General features: G+C 54.2%; 5 protein-coding genes across 5 annotated transcripts; 3 read left to right on the forward strand and 2 right to left on the reverse strand.

Annotated features, from left to right (window-relative positions):
- Positions 1-109: 109 nt before the first annotated feature.
- EI97DRAFT_406756 (uncharacterized protein) lies at positions 110-1,340 on the reverse strand. Its single transcript, XM_033796599.1, has 2 exons — positions 998-1,340; positions 110-912 (listed from the first exon to the last, which is right to left on the reverse strand). Exons 1-2 carry the CDS (start codon positions 1,088-1,090, stop codon positions 520-522), a joined length of 486 nt encoding a protein of 161 aa, XP_033649707.1. The 5' UTR covers positions 1,091-1,340; the 3' UTR covers positions 110-519.
- Positions 1,341-1,422: 82 nt separating this feature from the next.
- On the reverse strand, positions 1,423-2,462 carry EI97DRAFT_485273 (uncharacterized protein). Its single transcript, XM_033802137.1, has one exon. The coding sequence runs from the start codon at positions 2,252-2,254 to the stop codon at positions 1,784-1,786; it is 471 nt and encodes a 156-aa protein (XP_033649708.1). The 5' UTR covers positions 2,255-2,462; the 3' UTR covers positions 1,423-1,783.
- A 208-nt stretch (positions 2,463-2,670) lies between these two features.
- EI97DRAFT_386359 (uncharacterized protein) lies at positions 2,671-3,054 on the forward strand (the record flags this gene model as incomplete). Its single annotated transcript, XM_033796063.1, has 2 exons — positions 2,671-2,824; positions 2,882-3,054. 2 exons carry the CDS (start codon positions 2,671-2,673, stop codon positions 3,052-3,054), a joined length of 327 nt encoding a protein of 108 aa, XP_033649709.1.
- A 2,512-nt stretch (positions 3,055-5,566) lies between these two features.
- EI97DRAFT_233174 (uncharacterized protein) lies at positions 5,567-7,978 on the forward strand. The gene is made up of 2 exons (XM_033793966.1): positions 5,567-7,300; positions 7,621-7,978. The coding sequence occupies exons 1-2, from the start codon at positions 5,836-5,838 to the stop codon at positions 7,734-7,736; spliced, it is 1,581 nt and encodes a 526-aa protein (XP_033649710.1). The 5' UTR covers positions 5,567-5,835; the 3' UTR covers positions 7,737-7,978.
- A 1,899-nt stretch (positions 7,979-9,877) lies between these two features.
- EI97DRAFT_504408 (sodium P-type ATPase-like protein) lies at positions 9,878-13,641 on the forward strand (the record flags this gene model as incomplete). The annotated part of the gene is made up of 5 exons (XM_033802823.1): positions 9,878-10,135; positions 10,197-10,462; positions 10,524-11,140; positions 11,189-12,240; positions 12,298-13,641. The coding sequence occupies 5 exons, from the start codon at positions 9,878-9,880 to the stop codon at positions 13,294-13,296; spliced, it is 3,192 nt and encodes a 1,063-aa protein (XP_033649711.1). The 3' UTR covers positions 13,297-13,641.
- Positions 13,642-14,235: the final 594 nt, after the last annotated feature.

Below are 14,235 nucleotides of genomic sequence, written 5' to 3' on the forward strand. Positions count from 1 at the left end.
ATACTATGTCTCATCCCGTACATGGCTGGTCGCCATGCTTGGTGAGGCTGATGTCTTCATGAATTCCGCTTCCAAAGGTTTGTTGAAGCAAGCTAGCCCTAAAAAGGACCTAACACCTGTCAAAAATGTTCCTTCCAATGGACCTAATACGAACTTGACCACTCAAACCATTCAGCCAGGTTGTCACCGACGAACGGTGGTGTGGCACAGCGGGAGAACGAGGATTCGAGAAGTGAAGAGTGCACTTTGAGACGAGCGCAGGGGGGAGTGTTTTGGACAGATTACTGCAGCAGGAATGGGAAAGCTGCATGTTTGCTCTGTCCAACGGACCACATACATGCCGCGGTCATGGGATCCCACACGAAAAGGGGCAGCCTTTTCCCAATCAACTCGAACCAAAACGCCAACCAGCTCATCCATCATAGGCCAGGAGCGCCCAACCCACGCCCAGGGGAGATGAGTCCCTGCGATCAGTAACAGACGAGAGATGTTAAGCGATCTGCCGTGAAGATGCTCATGTCACATCATATATCCCTTATGGGATCGAATGACGTGTTGGAAGCAGTAGAAGCACCTGCTGCTGAGCTTGAACGCTGGGCCGTCCTGGCACCTGCTGCCGAACTTGAATCCTGGGCTTGAGTGGCGGCTGGTATGGACGACGATCAGTATGACGGCGGAGATGCATGCGATACCTACTTTTGACTTACGCTGCTGCCTCTTTTTTAGATCACGAATCAAGGTTGACATGCGCCATTTCAGAACCTGGGAAGTGATAGGTGGTATACCCTCGTTTGATAGCGTTGCATTCAGGCGCTCAAGCAGCTGGATTTGCTCTCTTGGAGGGAAAGATGTATAAGTAGGACAGTCTGGGTGCAGTGTAATGAGCTTTTTTGCTTCCTCTCTTGTAAGCCACTGCATTGTGTTAACTAGGGTTGCCGCATGCTTTGTTCGGCGCGGCGTGCAACAAAAGGACGACGGGATGGACGAAAGGACTTACGTAGAACCAATGCCACTGTTCATCACGGTACCCAAGCGCCTCCTGCACCTCGTCTGCCCTTGCATGTGTCTTGATATCACTCGCAGGGCCCATGTCTGCAGGCCTTTTGTTGCCTCGTGAATGTGTCGTGAAGGTGAGGATGAGGCTGGGCGGCAAGAACCGGTCGAATTGAGAGAATAGCGGACGTGCGCAATGCGGGACGAATGACAAGGGGCTGTGCGGAGAGCCGTTCAGCCACCTGCATGGCCAAGGGGCGCCTGCTTCAACAAGTGTATGCGGTCTTACGCGGGAGATTTGGGTGTAGCTCAAGGCTGCTTGAAGTTAGTGTAAAAGGACAGATGCGTATCAGCAAAGATTTCTAGTGCGAAGTGAGCCGCCTTGAGTGAATTGGTGAATTGATTCATGCCCCAAGGTGTCAGGGTTGTCGCTGCCGATGTCAGTCAAGACAATATAATACACCCCTGGACTATATCAATGCTCTTTTAGTCCGTCTACTTAGATTCTGCGTAATAAACGTCCAGTCCTTGGCCCTCGTTCTATTCATCATTCGCCAGGACTACTCGCCGTTGCGATCGGCATCTGCACCGCCTCTCGATATTCAACGGCGCAGCCGTGGCAATGCGATTATATTCGCCACTCCCGAGATAATTGGAGGTTCTAATAAGGAATGCTGACTGCAAAAGCAAGAAAGAGGAACCGCTGTAGCCCATGTCCCTCCCGCAAGGGACGTCCCTGATGCCGCACCTTGCCACATCTTCACCCCTTCAGCTGATTGGTAACACGCGTTTATTCTCCTAGGCCACGGCCTAGGACCCGGCCCTCGCTTCTCTGAGGGCAGGACGTGAAAACAAGCTTTTGGAAATGGGTCGTACTTATGCAGTGCTCCAAAGTACCTGGCAACGACGTCACTTCTCCAGCCTCAAGTGTTCCATCTTGTTCGCGGCGAGCAATCCATGCATCAGATATAATACCGTAGTAACATGGCCGCGCAAAGAATATCAGGTTATCCGGCGTCTCCCCTCTGCGCTGTAAACCCTCGAACCCGGTCAGTTGATTCTTTATCGTGACTGTGACGCAACACGTTGCCTTCGAAGTTCTATCACTGCCTCCTCTAGCCACTTGCCCGAATACCCTAGGGTATGCACCTCTTGCAGCTCGCGGCCGCGTTCTTGCACTCCTTAATGATCTGCATATCACCAACGGTTGCTCCACTCCACCCTGGGGCAGTGCCGCCCTCCGCTCTTGATCGACGCGCATTGAAGCTGGAATATGGGGATCTACATCATCTCTGCACGCTACCGTCGAAGGGAAACATGGGGTAGCCAACTGGAAGTCTAAAATTGTCTCTGCCCTTCATGGCCAGGAACAAGTTTTCAGATCGCTCAACTGGGAGATAACAAGGATCATGGCCGAGAGAAGCACCTCATGATGACGACGTACAAGATATTCCGCCTGCTGAACTTGACTTCTGGGACTCACAGACGATGATGCCGAAGTGCACTTCAACCTTGGACTGAGAGCATTTCGAAAGGTATAAAAGAGAGGTCAAATCCCTCTCTGACGGAACATCAACAACAGCTTCCGCCACACACACAAATACTTCTCGATTCCGCAGCCACCGCTCCATCTCCCGCACACATCTTCGTCCAACCACCCAAACAACCAAGCCCAAAATGCGTTTCACCGCCACACTCGCCTTTGCTACCGGCGCCCTCGCCATCCCCGCCATGATCCAGGAACGCCAGGCCGGCCTCTGCTCCGGCGGCGGGCAGCCCTTCTGCTGCGCTACCGACGTTCTCAACCTCGCCGACCTGGACTGCCAAACTCGTATGTGCAGCTCGTAGTAGTAATTCCCCCGTCCACCAACTAACATTACTTTTCCAGCTCCTCAATCTCCGACCGGCATCAACAGCTTCATTGACATCTGCGCCGCTGCCGGCCAGCAGGCCAAGTGCTGTGTGCTGCCTCTCTTAGGCCAGGCGCTGTTCTGCGCCGATGTCAATCCTCAGCCTGCGGCTCCTGCTCCCTCGGCAGCTCCCGCTCCTTCCGCCGCTTAAGGGGTTGGTGGTGCGGTTCGTTGTGTAAGATTAGGGGTTCATGTGGGAGTGCTATTTCATGTCTGGACAATAGAACTTGGGGGTGGTCTGGTTGCTTCGCATGGAGTTGTACCGTATATATCGGACTAGGACTTCTTGCTGGATGTGTTTAATCTAATATTCTTTGTCTTTCTATGCCTTCTTGTATTACGTTATTGCTGTCTTGCTCATTTCTCGCCATAGGAGCTTGCTCCTGATTGCTCTCCCGTTTCCCAACCCATCACACGTTCCTTGATGGTGGAGGCGGTAACTTTGACAAACAATTCACTAACGTTTGTCAAACCAGATACCGCTTGTCAACTACCAAAGCGACGGTCATGTGTCTCGTCAAACCCATGCACCCAACCGTAGCCTGGTTATCGGGCGTCTATAAAGTCTTCCACACTCTCCAGATTACCCAGGTCAAGGCCGAATAATCGCTTACTACCAACTTGTGTCTTGCATTCTAAGTTTCCAGAAAGCTTCAAGACCCACAAACGCCGTCGTTTACATTGCTGACGTCTGCTTCAAATCGAACTGAGTCAAATGGCTCCATACGAGAACACCCGCCTGCGAGCCCGCTTAGCTGAGCTTGCTGCAAAGAACAAGAATACTGGCGGAGCAGTCCCGGATTCACCATCGCCGTTTATTCGACTCCCAGGAGAGGTTCGCAATATGATTTACTCTTATGTCTTGCACTCACCGACGGGTCTGAAATATTATCGTCCTTTTGATAATTAGCCAACCGATGACACGTTGAAACGCTTTAGAATCTGTGAAGCCAGTGACTACAAACCGCGGCCACCAAAAGGTTTGCCGTGGTTCAATCAGTTGCAGTTCGTGAACCGCCAACTGCTGAAGGAGACGAGATGGCAGGAGCTGAGATTGAGCGCGTTAGAATGGCCAGATACGTCTGGGACTGGAACTTTATTATTCTCGAGATATCTAAGCAGTTTGCCCCCTCGAGCAGTGGAGTCCATGAGGATCATCGTTAACAAGGGAAGGAATTGGTACCATAAGGAACACCCACCAAATTCACCCCTTGGCCTCCACGCAAATGATTTCGAAGATCACATACGCGACGTGTTCTGTATTGCCAGCTCCCACCCGGTGAGACGCTTCTGTCAACAGAATCCGCACATAACGCTTAAATACGTCGTAAGGCATTTTGATATCCTCCAACCGGACAAATCCAGATGCCGCCTTCCCACAGTCTTACTTAGGGAGGGCGATCCCGAACGTGTGGATGTGTGGCAGATAATCCGGTTTGGGGTATTCTTCGAACTTACGGTAAGGGAGAAACAGGAGAGAATAGCTCTGTTACCGACCAACAAAGGGCGTACCGAGGTACTAGCGATTGCCTCAAAACGTACGCGGACGGTTAAGGGGAGAAATAGATACTATTATGTCCAGAGATTACCTTGGCTGAAGATATTTCCTGAGATTCAGCACTGGGAACCTGGGGAGCGGGCGATGGTAGAGCAGGTATTAAGATCAGATGGCCTCAACGACAAGAGCATAGAGGAGTGGTTCGAATGCGTGGAGGGGTGGATGAGGGCAGGAATCTGAATACCGCGCCTGATGAGCATCATGTAAAACTCTCAGGTCCGTTTTCTGTAACGCTGTCCAATATATTTGCCGTCTCTCTATCTTTAGTTGTCAGATCAAATACGGAAAGCGGAAACGCACTCATGACTGAGTTTGAGTTCTTTTCTGCCGTACATGTCATTGTGTCTCCCTGTTGCTGGAACGTCAGAGTACCTTCAGAGATGTTTCTGGCACTGTAGGGCAAAGCCTAAAAGATACCTCCAAACCCGCTAGACGGAATCGTCTTCTACAATCTTCAAGCTTTCTCTCTGCTACTCATCTCCTAGTTTGCTTTGCAGGAGAGGTCCTTCCTTCTCCGTTTTAGCAAGCTCTAGACCGATGTAGACCGACCTGGTCCCGCTGTGCTAAGAGAATCGCAAACGGGCACTTGGACACATGTTGTACATGACGCGCGTATATAGTCCTCCAACCTCCGACTTTTCAAGCAGTTGCTATTGTTGCTAGAGATGTAATGCCTACTCGCTGGTCTAGGGAAGAAGTCGGAAGCATTTTGCCCATATTGTCGCTCACTGTCGTGTTACGCTCTCCTTAGCGAATATCTGCCAATGAAAGACTTGCGTTTCTCCTTCTGCACCTGTTTCTTCTCCCTTATACATCCCGCTTTCGGAGAGCCTTAAATAAACAGTGGTCTTGCTGTTCTAGCCTTGCGCTAACCACGATGAGATCCATGAGTGACCACATTCTCTCGCCTCGACATCTTCCAACCTAACCCTAAATCTAACTCCAGTAAGCCATATAAACTTCTCGTTTGATGAATATATGACATTTCCTCTCCTGCAGGTCTCCCATTCTTGAATCACGCACTCGAGCACCTTCCACAGTCACCTACGTCACAACCAACTTTCGGTGTCGGTGAAAGACGACTTCAGCACACTTCACCAGATCCAGAACACCTTCGACCGCGTCGCCCACGCAACGCACGTGCCTTCCTATTCCGTTGGACTCTCTTCAATACACAATAGGTGGCAGAGCCATTGTGCGCGTCGCGTATAAAAATCCTCCGTCTTGCCCTTCTCCTCCTTCCTCTCTTCAACTACATTCGACAACCCGCGTCGACCTAGTCCGCGAAGTTTTCTGCAATCAAGCCTACCAGCAGCTGCTCCCATCTTCGATATCACACTCCCATTTACGATCTTCTCCTCACTTTCGATCATAATGGACCACCTCACCATGTTCCACCTCCTCCTCATGGGCATCGCCCTCGCCACCGCCTTCTTCTCCGTGACTGCCCCCGTCCGCGCGGCGATTATCGTCTCCCCTCTCGTCCATGTCATCTGGTGGAACCTCTCCGAAGACGAGCTCTCGCGTGGAAGCAAGCGCCTCATCGTCGGGTCCGGTTGGCTCTTCCTCCTGGCTGTCGTCTGGGCGCAGCTCGATGACTGGGCGAGGTGGCTGTACGTCGCCCTCGCCCTCATTTTCGCGATTGTAGAGACGTGCCGGCGGTTCCTCGACTACGTATACTACGAGCCAGACGAGGATGACGACGAGTACGACGATCAAAGCAAGGTCGGCAACCTCCTCCGTGGCATCTTCGTCTTCTTCCTGGGCATTCTCCGCGGCGTCCTTCTTTTCTTCTGGCGGTTGATTTACCGCGAGATCAGAGCCCGATTCGACCCTCTCTTCGTCTGGGCAGAAGACTGGATTGTGTACCTGTCCGCACAGGCTCATCCTCGCTCCCCCTCTCATCCTCTCTTCGTTCCAAGGGTCCCGCCACAACCCTCCTCCTTCTCCGTCCCGGAACCTTCGCCCAATTCATCGGCATTCTCGTCTCCCACCTCCTCGGCGGCCTCCTCTCCCTCTCCTTCGGCGGCTCCTTCTCCCTCCCCAGCGCCCCGTCCTCGATCACAATTGGCCCCGCAGCCTGCCCCCCAGGCGGGTTATCTTCTCCGCTCCTCCCGGTCCACAAGGTCGTTTTTCCGACCGGCTCCTCGCATAGAGCCTATCTCCCGGCCCCGTCCTCACATCGCGCCGCGGCCCAAGATTGTGTACACCTATGGAGACCGGAAGCCCAGATACCAGCCAGAATTCCAGACCATCACCGACAGGGAGGAGTGGCTTCGTCAAGTGGGGTGGAGGGCCCCAACATACACCGACCCCTACTCGGCGACGATGCCGGCGTATGCCCCTCCTCCCCCTGGTGTTCCTCTCCCGGTCCTCCCTTTCTGGCCGTCGGACCGCTCCCTCGTGGCCCGCGGTGGTACATTCGCTGGCACCTTTGTGCCCCCTTCCGCCCCGGGACCGGCGTTTGGCACCGCGGCGGTTCACCTTCCTGCGCCCGCCCCCCTCCTCGACCCTCGCCCTCTCTTTCTTCGCCCCTCTCCAGGCCTCAGTGCCTGTGACGGCTCCTTTGGCTCCCACTCCCGCTCCCACCACCACCCCAGTGGCCTCTCAGGCCCCCTCCTCGAGCCTCCTTCCGCCTCCTCTTCCTGCCCCTGTGGCTTCCCCGGCGCCTGGTCCCTCGGCCGCTCCAGCTCCGGCGCCCGCCTCCTCCTCCACCACCACCTCCCCAATCAGCAACCCGGAGACGGGGTTTGCGATTCGGGGTGCTGCCTCCCGCGCTGGTGCCGCCTCCTCTTCCGCCGCCTCCTCTGCCCCGGCCTCCAATCCCGGGAAGAGACGGGCCTCCTCTCCGCCCCCCCGACGGTTCCTCCTCCTCCTCCTCCTCCTCCTCCTCCTCCTCCTCCTCCTCCTCCTCCGACAAGAGGCGGGCGGTTCCTCCCCCGCCCAATGCCTCCGGGCCCATCTCCTTCTCTCTCACCCCCTCCCAGCCCGCCCAGGCCCCTCCTCCAGCACTGGCACCGGCACCAGCTCCAGCAGCCGCTCCTGCGGGAAGGAGAATCGCGGTTCCTCGCCCGGCCAAAGCCAAGGGCCCCGTCGCCTTTTCTCTCGCGCCGGCGCCGGCGCCAGCCCCCGCCCCGGCTCCCTCTCCCTCCTGCTCCTCCTCCTCTTCTTCGGCGAGGCCACGCCGGCCTGATCCCTCCCGCCCCTCCACCTTCTCGGCCATCATGGCCATGATCGACGGTCCGGGGACAGGACTGCTTCCTGGGGGACGTTGAGCGGTTGCTCCCTCCTCCTCCCCTCCTTTTCTCCTCCCCTCCTCTCCTCTCGACCCTCTGGGACGTTGAGCCAAGCTCCCTCCCATGGTCTTCTCTCACCTCCTCTCCTCCTCCTCTCCTCCCCTCCTGGCGGTTCTTTCTGGGTGCGGGTTCGGTGGCTGTTTCGGGGTTGGTTTGGTGGTTTTTTACTTGGGTGGTTTCGGTTCGGCGGGTCGGTGTTTGCTGGGTTCTTTCTGCTGGTTTTCTCGGGGTGGGTTGGGGTGCGGTGGACTTCCTCTGGTTTTTCGGTGGCTTCTCTGCGGGCAGACAGCCTCGTGATGAATGCAAAAGTTTTCTCTGGCTTCGAACGCAGTATTCTTTGCCTTGCGTGATGCAAACGACGTGATACGGGGATGCTGACTGGTGCTTGGTATAGGTAAGTGTGTTTTTAGTAGTTGTAGATGATGAGCCGGTTCAAGTGACGGAATGGTGTAAGGGATAGTAGATGTACTGCTGTAGGGAGCCTCCGAAGTCGAGAAAGGAGACGGAGGTTATGGTTTCCATGAGGAAATATATAAGGGCATTGAGAAACAGTACGGAGGGGTATATGGAAAGAAGGCACAGAAAGATTCATTTGCGTTCTTCGGATGTCGAACGTCTGTTGTGCCAACCTATGAATGCGGGCACGGGGAGCTAGGGAAGAGAAATTAAAGCCAGGTAGGAGATGTATACAGAGATAGGAACAGAGACGGTGCAAAAATGAAACAGTAGATAAAGGTTAGAGAGGATAAGCTTAGACGGTTTCACTTTGTATCTTCGGAAATGATTTTAGGTGCTCCTTTTCTCTCTATCTTCGTCGTGTGTTAGGAAGGAAACAGAAAATTAGAGACATTTGCACTAGGTAAGAGTTCTACAATAGCCTTCGGAAGGGAGTTTCTCGCAGCTCTTGGGCGACCGTACGGAGTAGTCTGCACAGGTCACAGTGAAAATCTAGTATCATGTTAGCCTGACGGTGACATTTCTAAGACGGGAGTGTGGCTGGCGTGTTTCTCTTTGTGCAGCTTCACTCCAAACTTTATGTCTCCCGGCTCCCGGCTCCCACTCCCCAGTCGTGACGATCCGTTTCCCTATTTTTCTTAGTCATTCCCCGTCCATCCCCCATCCTATCATGCAATGCTAGCGCCAGGTTTAGGCATTCTGTTGAACCTGAGACGCCCAAGAAGACCATCATGGAGACGCTCAGGCAAGACAGGGTTGGAGAATACACAGTAGGTGACAGATTCCCGACCGAACACCGGGTGATCACATGATTGCTATTTCCCTCATTGGGAGGGGAGATGTCCGAAACGGATGGTGACCTCCGGCCGAGCCACGATAGGCTGATTAGGAGAAAAGTCGGACCCGCCACGATGGTGTGGTGTACTGTGTGGGAAGACGCCGCCTTGCCACGACATTTTCACCGGGCCAAGAGGAGCCCCGAGAAACTGCCAAGCACACCGCCGCTTTCCTGTTGGTCAATCAGAGGCTCCTGAGATGCTCAGTCATCCGTTTCCGCTCCGACTGCTGATGATTGCAGGCGATGAGTGGTGCCGAGATCCGTTTCCCGCCAACTTGGCAATGTCCAACTTCCGGCGCGAACTTGCGACTAGGGCGGCGGCCGTGGCTTGGTTACGGCTTGGCTTGGTCTTGGCTGTACTTCGGTGGAGCGGAGGGCGACAAGCATCCCCGCCCAGCGAACCGATTCAACCCCACGGCATCGGCCGACCCCACCACAACTATGGAGAAAGAGATTGAGGGACAGAAAACAATTGCAGGAAAAGCTAACAGAATAGCAGATGTCAGTACTGGACTTTGATCATCTGCTACGTACGAAGCCCTGACTCTCCCGTCCACTCCTGGCGATAGCTACACGTGCATCATCCTCTGTCCTTTGTGCGAGCAGCCTCGACATTGATGGCCAACAACCATGACGTCGCACCGCCTTCACCAGCCTTCTGCCCCAAGATCGCGCTGAGACCGTTCGCCAAGCATATTAATCTTGGCTGTCACCACTCCAGCCTACCATGTCCAGCCTACCATGTTGCCCGGCAGGGTGTTAAAAAGGATGGCCCTCCCCCGGTTTCCGCCTTCTCTCCTACTAGCCATAACATTCCCATCACGCCATGGCCTTGGGAAAGAAGAAAGATGCCTCTCTCGTAGGACATGTCTCAGGACAGTCAAACAAGCCCCTCTCCAAGCCCGCCTATGCCCTCACCTATCAAGAGGTCCTCGACGAACTCGGATGTCACGGCGATGATGGCTTGACCACCGCTGAAGCCAAAGCCCGTCATGACGAGTTTGGCAACAATGACCTTGGGAAAGATAAGGGCGTCCAGCCCGGCAAGATCCTCCTGCGCCAGGTCGCCAACGCCATGACATTGGTTAGTTAAGTTACCACTATCGACTCCAGAGCTCCGCAATTCTCTGCTAACACGGGTACAGGTCCTGATCTTAGGAATGGCCGTCAGTTTTGGCATCAAGTCCTGGATTGAGGGTGGGGTCGTTGCCGCCATCATCATCATCAACATTGTCGTCGGTTTCTGGCAGGAATTCCAGGCGCAGAAGACCATGGATTCTCTCAGATCGCTCAGTTCGCCTACCGCCAATGCTGTCCGCGACGGAAAGACCGTCACTATCCCCACCGCTGAGATTGTCCCTGGCGACATGGTAGAAATGAAGACTGGTGACACGATCCCAGGTGACGTTCGGTGGGTCCCCTTCCCCATATCTATACGCCACCATGAACCCAATCCTCTAACCTTACTGCAGTCTCATTGAAGCCGTTAACTTCGAAACTGACGAAGCTCTCCTCACCGGCGAGTCTCTCCCTGTTTTGAAGGATGCTGATGCTATCTTCCCCGTCCCCACCGGCCCTGGCGATCGCCTGAATGTCGCTTACAGCTCCTCCACTGTCACCAAGGGCCGTGCCAGAGGTGTCGTATACGCAACCGGCTTGTACACGGAAATTGGCTTCATTGCCTCGTCTCTGCGCAACTCGGACAAAAAGAAGAGGGAAGTCAAGCGAAATGAGAAAGGAAAAGCTGGGCTCCATCGATATGCTCAGGCCTGGGGGCTAACTGCGGGCGATGCCATTGGGCACTTCCTGGGGGTCAACATTGGCACTCCCCTCCAAAAGAAGCTGTCCCGCCTGGCACTGCTGCTTTTCGGAATTGCCGTTGTCTGCGCCGTCATTGTCATGGCCGCCAACAAATTCTCCAACAATCAGGAAGTCGTCATCTACGCTGTGGCTACTGGCCTGAGTATGATTCCTGCTTCTCTCATCGTCGTCTTGACAATCACAATGGCTGCCGGAACAAAACGCATGGTGGAGAGGCACGTCATTGTCCGCAACCTGAAGTCTCTGGAGGCTCTAGGAGGTGTTACTGGTAGGAAATGCGCTTCCTGATTCTCAGCACTTTGCTAACGTTCAACAGATATCTGTTCGGATAAAACCGGCACACTTACTCAGGGCAAAATGGTCGTCAAGAGGGCTTGGATTCCCGCAAAGGGCACTTATGGCGTTGGAAACACGAATGAGCCCACAAACCCCACCGTCGGCGACCTCACCTTTACCGCGAAGCCACCAAAGGAGGTAGATTTCGAGAAGATTGAGCAAGCCCACCGCAGTGAGGATCTCCTGAACAACAACGACGATCTGCTCGAGTTCCTGAAGATTGCGTCGCTTGCCAACTTGGCCCATGTTCATCAAATGGAGGACGGTTCCTGGACAGCCCGTGGTGACCCTACCGAAATTGCTATTCAGGTTTTCGCCTCTCGCTTTCATTGGAATCGCCTCAGCCTTACACAAGGTGAAAAGCCGCAGTGGAAGCAACTAGCTGAATTCCCGTTCGATTCCGACGTGAAGAAGATGTCCGTAATCTATGAACACGAAGAGACCGGAAAGAAGTTCGTCTTCACCAAGGGCGCTGTGGAACGTGTCATCTACTCTTGCCCACGTTATTTCCCGAAAGACAGCGAGACGCCCGCTGATTTGACTGACGAGGTCCGTGAGGATATTCTCGTCAACATGGAAGCATTGGCCCGTCAAGGTCTCCGTGTTTTGGCGCTGGCGAGCAAGGATTACGAAGGCGAGGTCGCCAAAAACCAGGAGATCAGCCGTGATGGCGTAGAGGACAACCTGACCTTCCGTGGTCTCGTCGGTCTTTACGACCCGCCCCGCCCTGAATCCGCTCGCTCGGTGCGCTCTTGCCAGAGGGCTGGCATTACAGTCCACATGCTTACTGGTGATCACCCTGGCACGGCTCGAGCCATTGCGGCGGAAGTCGGTATTCTGCCCTCCCATATGTATACTCTGGCAAAGGATGTCAGTGACGCCATGGTTATGACAGCAAGCCAGTTCGACGCTCTTTCGGACGATGAGATTGACCAGTTGCCTCTCCTGCCCCTGGTCATCGCCCGTTGCGCTCCTAACACAAAGGTGCGGATGATTGAAGCCCTGCACCGCAGGAAGGCATTCGCTGCTATGGTAAGCCGATTAGAACCCACTTAGACAGTATCGTAGGATGAGCTAATGGATTCTTAGACTGGTGATGGTGTCAATGACTCTCCCTCTCTCAAGCGCTCTGACGTCGGTATCGGTATGGGAACTGGTTCCGATGTCGCCAAAGACGCATCCGATATCGTCCTTTCCGACGACAACTTCGCCTCAATTCTAAACGCTATTGAAGAGGGTCGCCGCATGTTTGACAACATCCAGAAATTCATTCTGCATTTGCTCGCGCAGAACGTTGCTCAAGCCGTTACTTTGCTGGTTGGTCTCGCTTTCAAGGATCAGAACAACCTGTCCGTGTTTCCTCTCTCCCCTGTAGAAGTCATGTGGATCATCATGGTTACCTCTGGTCTCCCGGATATGGGTCTGGGCTTTGAAGTGGCGGCGCCCGATGTTCTCAAGCGCCCCCCTCAGGATCTCAAACGTGGCGTCTTCACCCTCGAGGTCATGCTCGACATGGTGGTCTATGGCTTGTGGATTGCGGCCCTCTGTCTAGCCGGCTTCGTCCTCGTCCTTTACGGTTGGGGCAATGGCGATCTCGGCGACAATTGCAACGAGCACTACACATATCGCTGCGACACCGTGTTCCGCGCACGAGCGACATGTTTCGCCTGTCTCACCTGGTTCTCCCTCTTTTTGGCGTGGCAGATGGTTGACATGCGCCGGTCTTTCTTCCGCATGCAGCCGGGTTCCAATAAGTACTTCACGCAGTGGTTCCACGATGTCTGGCGGAACAAGTTCCTTTTCTTCGCCATCATAGCCGGCTTCATCACCATTTTCCCTGTTCTCTACATCCCTGTCATCAACGAGACTGTCTTCAAGCACAAGGGAATCAGCTGGGAGTGGGGAATCGTATTCGTCAACACGTTTTTGTTCTTCCTGGGTGTCGAGTCTTGGAAGTGGGCCAAGCGCGTGTATTTCCGCAGGCAGGACAAGAAGAAGGGCGTTCGCAGGGGAAGCATCGATCTCGAGACTCGTGTTTTCGAGAGATATCTGTCCCAGGGCGTGTCCGTTGATGAGGAGAAGCAATAATGTGGAAGCCAGCTGTTAGCGAATGGCTGTCTTGGTTTCGGTTTCGAATTGCATGGAAGTAATGGTATGATACCCCTCTCCGGATGGTGAGAGGTAGTTTGAGGGGGATCGCGAGGCGGATACCACGAAACGGCGGCTCAACCTGACAGTTGAAGGAAAGGCGCGGAGTAGAGGGGAATTGGAGGCCTGTATAGCGCAAGGTCCTTCTGATGAGGGTGCGGAAGCATGTTGCGGAAGCATGTTGCGGAAGCATGTTGAAGGGCCTAACGTAGAGCCGTTATTCATGAGCGGGGTCTGGTGCTACATCTACGCGATATATCCAATATGACCTAACACTGATCGACTACCTTTTGACCCCTACCCCAATGTGGTATATGTCTTGCCTCAATGTGTTTTTCAAGCAGACTTGAGGCTGGGCTTAAGTTTAGATTATAGGTTTTATCACATGCCAACCTATGCAGCGCGGCGCAATCACACGGTTCCAATTCACACTTATGGTAGGGTAGCCCCGTACGTCATGGCGGGAGTGATCGGGTGGCGATATCGCGAACATCGAAGATCGTGCGGCGTGCTTCCTTCCACTCCGCTCCGCTCGTTGCCAAGAGAGACGGGAGCCTTGGCAAGGCGGCTTCGATGGTGAGTTGCGGTGGAAAGAGGAGAGGGCGGTGGGAACGGAGAGTAAGTTAGGATTAGAATAGGGAGAGGCGGTGTACATGGAGTGCTTTCATGTATAAGTGCACGGAGGAGAGTTTATGTTGTTATTTCGGTTCAAGTAAGCCCTGGAGTGTACGGGCAGAGGTGGGAGGTGGTGAGATGCTGGTTGGGTTCAGAAGCGAAGGAGGAGGCGCAGTCACTCCAACCCTCACCGGTAGTCTATAGAACGGGATCGAAATGCCCTTTGCGAGTACATAGAGCCGCGAATCCACTGAACCCAAAAAA

This window comes from Westerdykella ornata (assembly GCF_010094085.1).
Source record: "Westerdykella ornata strain CBS 379.55 unplaced genomic scaffold EI97scaffold_42, whole genome shotgun sequence".
NCBI classification, from domain to species: Eukaryota; Fungi; Ascomycota; class Dothideomycetes; order Pleosporales; family Sporormiaceae; genus Westerdykella; species Westerdykella ornata.

Coding starts and splice junctions, on each gene's coding strand:
- EI97DRAFT_485273 (XM_033802137.1), bottom strand. CDS start 2,254: ATGCGCGTCGATCAAGAGCGGAGGGCGGCACTGCCCCAGGGTGGAGTG.
- EI97DRAFT_406756 (XM_033796599.1), bottom strand. CDS start 1,090: ATGGGCCCTGCGAGTGATATCAAGACACATGCAAGGGCAGACGAGGTG. Junction 913..997: donor AACAGTGGCATTGGTTCTAC/GTAAGTCCTTTC, acceptor AACACAATGCAG/TGGCTTACAAGAGAGGAAGC.
- EI97DRAFT_233174 (XM_033793966.1), top strand. CDS start 5,836: ATGGACCACCTCACCATGTTCCACCTCCTCCTCATGGGCATCGCCCTC. Junction 7,301..7,620: donor CCAATCCCGGGAAGAGACGG/GCCTCCTCTCCG, acceptor CCTCCTGCTCCT/CCTCCTCTTCTTCGGCGAGG.